We start from the raw sequence: 5757 nt of genomic DNA, 5'->3' as shown, positions 1-5757 counted from the left end.
GGAACAGATTCATCGCCGTATGGCTGACCGGCGGTTACTAGCGATTCCTGCTTCATGCAGGCGAGTTGTAGCCTGCAATCCGAACTAAGGACGGGTTTTTGGAGTTAGCTCACCCTCGCGAGATCGCGACCTTTTGTCCCGCCCATTGTAGCACATTTGTCGCCCAGGGCATAAGGCGCATGATGACTTGGCCTCATCCTCTTCTTCCTCCGGCGGTCTGTTCAAGGTTCCAAACTCATAGTGGCAACTAAACAAGTACAACGATAAACAAACATCACATCACCATCAAAATATTAGCAGCCATCAAGTGTATTGCAAAAATGATTCCTCATTCACACTACATACAGAAAATTTGAAGAAAAATACACAAACATCACATCACATCACAAGTGCATACGGAATGTAAAATCAATGAAAACCAGATTTATTTACCTCTCGATGACTTCATCGAACATGTTGGGGACGCTAACGGTTCTGGCGACGAGTGATGTCTACTGGTCCTCGTGCAGCGGTGGGAGGGGAAGAGGCCCTAAGCATTGTTGGAGGAGCAACTACTGTCGTGGAAGGGATCGACAACGATGGGGAGGTAACCGTTGTCATTGCCTTCTTCTTCACGTGGGAAACAACCCTTTGCCGATGAATCCCGCAATAGCCTCTTCCCGACGACCTTCTTCACCCGCACTAAAACTTGTCAACGACGACTGGGTCCTTAGGTGCATCCCTGCCGTCAGCGTTGTCTATTTGGGGCAGCGCAAACCCTTGGCGGCGGACGGCCTTCAGCTTGTTGCCACCGCTGGCGGGAACCACGGGAGGGACGACTATGGGTGTGACCAGTGGCGGAGCTAGCATTTGACATCAGGGTGGTCCGACCCCCCCCCCCCCTCCCCCCAAATTTTTTTACATGAAATTTGCCATGTGGACGTTCTAACTAGTTACCAGTATCACATAGAAATAGATCAATATGGTCTTACAAACACACTAAAATTCTCAATTAAGTCTAAGTTTTACATAAAGAAGCATACATAGTACATACTATATGGACCATAATACATACCCTGAGAAGCTCGAAAGGACTATATTTCTAGCCTACGCTTTTGCATTGCCATGAAAGTATCAATTATATCATCTTCATTCACCTCGGCAAAAGCATCACTCTCAATGAATGTGACTAGGCAATCATCCAAAAGACTATCACCCATCTTATTTCTCAACTTGCTCTTGACTATACTCTAGAAAAGAGAAACAATGTCTCCGGCCCTCTTCATTCTTCAACCTGCAATAAAAATTAGTTTCTATCAATAAAGCTAATTAAGGAAGAAATGATGTGCAAAATTATGTATGTGTTCATCAATTCATGATAGCATAGTGCGAAAAAACAAACCCTAAATCAAAAATTAGGAGTTTTCGGTACCTTAAATCGATTTTGCACACTTGATGCGGTGCTGCTGCTGAACGACTAGAGATTGGCTACTGAGCGACACCGACGGCCGTAGGCTTTGATGGAGGGCGGAGGGCCGGACTCCACCGGAGGGCGGAGGCAGGGGCGAGCGGGCAGCAAGGCCAGGCGACCCGGGTCAAGGGAGCAGCCGGGCAGAGCATGGGCACGGGGGAGTGGTGGAGCCGAGGGCCAGGCGAGCGTCGGGCGGGAAGGGGAGGCGGTCTGGGCTCCGGCCAGCGACCGGCGAGGAACAACGGCGATGAGGCGAGGGCGTCAGACGAGGGACGAAACGAGGAACGGAGGAAGCGGACGAGACGAGGGTTGTGGCCATCGGTATGGTTATTGCCTTATTGGGTCAATTTTCTTTTTATGGCCCAGTTAAAAATCCATAAGTATATAAGCGGACCCAAAATCCCAGGGTGGGTCGCGGCCCACCCTGGCCACCCTGTAGCTCCGCCACTGGGTGTGACGGGAGCAGCGGGGAGGCCATCAACATCGGCGGGCGCGTTGAAGATGCCTTCCATGGCATATCGATGGCTGACAGGGTTGTAGTAAAAGGTGATTCGGTGGGTTCCCAAAGGAGCAATTTTGATTTTGAGTCGGCCGCTAGTGATGATGCAAATTTGTATTAGTTGTAGCAATCTTTTGGGCATGACCTAAAATGTTTTGGTCACCATACATCAATAGGCTGTGGTTGGCGACAAGCATTTTTGTTGGCCCAAGTGACCGAACTGATTTTTAGGGTTTAGTGTTGGAGTTTATTTTTTGTTTTAGACATTGGAGATGTTCTAAACAAATAACTCGTGTGTTTTTTTTTACGCGCAAACAGCGCGTGTTGATAGAGCATTGTTGGGCTATGGCCATCCCAACCCCAACTGACTCGTTTGCAGCGCTAGCTCTACACGCACTAGGCTGCGGCCAACCCAAACCCCAACCCCAACGCCAAGCCAGTAGATCCAGACTCCTGTCTTGCAGTCGCAGCTCGGTAAGGAGGAGGCCAGCGCCATGGTAACCTCCGCCCCTTCGCCGCGTCGAACTCATCCCCTCCTCCCCCCTCCCCAATTCGACGGATCTGGCCACCTAATCGTTGTTTTTTGGCGTGATTGTAGTCGGCGCTGTTCAACTTCAACTCCTTCCTCATAGTGGTGCTGCTGGTGATCTGCACCTGCACCTACATCAAGATGCAGTTCCCTGCCATCCTCAACGATCGCACCGGGTATTTTTCTACGCTGACTTCCCATATTGAAAACTCATTAGGGATTTCTTCCTGAGCGATCTGATCTACGCGATTTGTCTTTCCTTGTTTTTCTTCCCTAAAGGCAGATAGTCGTACTGTCAAAATCAGCATGAAGCTGTACGGTACCTATACGGTGCAGTAGTATCCTTTCAACATGGATTGGATTCTCGCTGGGGCTGCGTTAATGCAACATGTAGCTGTTGGGTCTAGGGCATTTTGGTTTTGATCCGTAAACACTTTCGGATGTCCAACAGTATGCTGGTTCAGAGCTGATTGCAACCTCTGAATCCTATAATCAGATTAAGCACGATTTGGAAGAATTGTGAAACTCCCCTTTTTGTATTACTATATAAGATGAGGCTCATTTACAGACTCGATAAGGAGCAACGATTCCCTAAAAAAGTAGTAGAAAGATAAGGAACAAGATATGTAGGGCCTCTTTGATCTGTGTGGTTTGATTTCAAACAACACATAATTAGGAGAAAAAAAGACCATGATTACAGTGCTGTGTCTTCTCTAAGCATAGATAATTGAGTACTAAATGAATCTGAATCAAAGCATATTTCGTATACACCATAGGAAATACAGTGGTATCTTTGCAAGAAGTTTAGTCAACGAATGGAACCCTTAGAAATAACTCTTATGGATTACAATCCTGCGTAACCAAAAACCCTGATGGGTGAAATTCCTAAGGATAACTATCCTAAAAAAAAGATCAAAAAGGGTCCTCAATGCTATTTGTCAATGATCTCTCTGCTGCCAACTACTCCCTCATCCCAAAATTCTTGTCTTAGATTTGTCTAGATATGGATGTATCTAATACTAAAACGTGACTTGATACATCCGTATTTAGAAAAATCTAAGACAAGAATTTTGGGACGGAGGGAGTATTATTTTATTCAATTAGCTCAATTTGTTAGATTTCAAGAGCACAGGGTTCTGACCCAAATTCAGGCAAACCTTTTTCATTATTCTTCATTTTCTTACATGAATTTCTTTGACAGGTTCCGTGGTTTCTTTTGGAAAGCAGCCAGAATAGGTATGCTTCTGTCTGTCTGTCCAGCTCAAATTTTATGCTAGCTTGCATTCTTCAGACATCTGCTGCATATTTCCTAGTTCCTTTGGTTTGCTCAATTTGGAGCACTTGTTATTGTCGGTGTATATGCACCTAGTTTCATCTGCCAAACTGTATTGTAGACATTAGCTGAGGAATCAAGGTGCTAATAACTTAAGTTCAGTTCTAGACTTGCTTACTTCTCGTGCTTTGTAGCAGTTTTCTTTATTGGTGAAAGACGTAATTTTTTATTTATACAAGAATGTTGTTAAGATTGTTGTGTTGTACTTATCTTATTAAGAAAATAAGAAAAATAGAACAAGGTGCAATCTCTAGTTTTGTCATCTTTCTTATTGGTGTGGATAGCTTACTGCATATTATATCGATGAATGTTTATGGATTTTGTAGCTTTCTTTTATCTTGGTAGGTTTTATTAATATTAGAAAATACCTACATGGTGAAATAGCTGAACTTGATTTGTTATGGAAAAACAGACTTCGACAATATTAAGAAGGATCAACTTAATAGCCATCTTAACCAGTGACAATCAACTACAATTTGTTACTGTAAGTTTCTATATATTAGGGGAAACTCGTGAGGTAAAGCTACGTCCTAGCTGTCATGTGGAAATTACAAAGCCAGCATTGGTTTCTGCTTTCTGATCTTTTTTTTTCTATTTGAGTATCTAGTCACTAGTCATAGTTTATTCGATTGTCTGTATACCAGCAGTTTTTTTGCTCTTGTCTTTCGAATTTCCAATACCTCATCCATGCATTCATTTGTTTCATAGTGATTTTGTGTAACAGTTGCTGATTAGTAGTTGCTATTTACATAGAGATGGTGTGTCAAACTTATGCAATGAAAAACATTACTTGCATTTTTTCTTCTTCTAAAGAACACGATATTTGTTAGTAATGCATCCTTTTCATTTCAAACCTTCGAAATTCAATCTTTCTTGTGCTGCTTCGCAGGTGAGCGGTTGAGCCCTTGGGTAGCATTTGGGTGCTTCGCAATGGGGGTATCCACCATCTTCTTCTGAAGGCCTGGGCAATCATGGCCATGATTTGAATCTAGGTTGCCAGAGTTAAATATAGGAAGGATCATGTCACACTGTATTTCTGTTCATGCCTCCAGAGAAGCCTTCTGCTTCAGTTACTGTCGTGGCGAAAGCGGCATCTTAATACCGAGCATGCAGGTTAGATGAATGCACTCGGGTCGGTGCACTTGCCGATAAGACAGAGATGATACTGTGTTTGCAAATGCTAGGTGCAAGAAGTTAACAACGAAACGATGGAGGATTATGTATGTTGTGTAGAATGTTGTTTGGATCCTGCAAAACCAAATGTGGATTTCTCGTTATATCCTATTTCGTCTCTCAGTTCCAGTACTTTGATGACGCCAAAAAGAGCACCTCTATTTTATCTACATTCTTGTGAACTCGAATGGAATGAAATAAAGTTTCCCAGTGAACCTCTGACACAGTTCAGTTTGGAGTGCGTAGCATTCAGTTTTCAGGTCAGAGCGTGCTAGACTTAGGTACGGAATGCGATCTTCAACTGAGTCCAAACTTGGACCATCTACGATTGGACGCCTCAAATTCCTCTTTCTGGCACGGGCGGACGGCTTGGTCAGTGCTCAAATCCCACTTATACGTCCGGGCTCGGGCGGACAGCTTTTGGTAAGTGACTAATCGCGAAAATATGACCCACCCCTCGAATCCAAAACATATGGGAAGACCTGACGTGTTCGTCATGTCGGATCTGGCAGATTGGACCCACGCCAAATTGACTTAGTCCACCAAAATCGATTGTCTTCTCATGTCTGTCCTCCAGTTCTCGTGTTCGAGCCGTCACCGTCATCAACCCGTGCTGCCTGTTTGCATCGCTGCTTGCATCCGAGCCATTGTAGATGTTGTCGCCGAGTACCCCGTCCCCCACCACTGGCATGAATGATGCCTCGACGTCGTCCGTGGGAGCCAGTTGCAAGGCAAAGAACGTTGCCCGAAGGGAGCGGCGAAGGAACCAGGGT

At 44.7% G+C, this 5757-nt stretch overlaps 1 protein-coding gene across 1 annotated transcript; it reads left to right on the top strand.

Annotated features, from left to right (window-relative positions):
• Positions 1–2293: 2293 nt before the first annotated feature.
• On the top strand, positions 2294–5116 carry LOC119354719 (protein kish-like). Its single transcript, XM_037621463.1, has 4 exons — positions 2294–2446; positions 2548–2654; positions 3680–3714; positions 4701–5116. The coding sequence occupies exons 1-4, from the start codon at positions 2444–2446 to the stop codon at positions 4766–4768; spliced, it is 213 nt and encodes a 70-aa protein (XP_037477360.1). The 5' UTR covers positions 2294–2443; the 3' UTR covers positions 4769–5116.
• The last annotated feature ends 641 nt before the right edge of the window (positions 5117–5757 follow it).

The sequence above is a fragment of the Triticum dicoccoides genome, chromosome 2A, assembly GCF_002162155.2.
Source record: "Triticum dicoccoides isolate Atlit2015 ecotype Zavitan chromosome 2A, WEW_v2.0, whole genome shotgun sequence".
Taxonomy (NCBI): Eukaryota; Viridiplantae; Streptophyta; class Magnoliopsida; order Poales; family Poaceae; genus Triticum; species Triticum dicoccoides.
This window is presented reverse-complemented; position numbering and strand designations above follow the sequence as displayed.

Coding starts and splice junctions, on each gene's coding strand:
- LOC119354719 (XM_037621463.1), top strand. Junction 2,655..3,679: donor ATCCTCAACGATCGCACCGG/GTATTTTTCTAC, acceptor TTTCTTTGACAG/GTTCCGTGGTTTCTTTTGGA. Junction 3,715..4,700: donor TTGGAAAGCAGCCAGAATAG/GTATGCTTCTGT, acceptor GCTGCTTCGCAG/GTGAGCGGTTGAGCCCTTGG.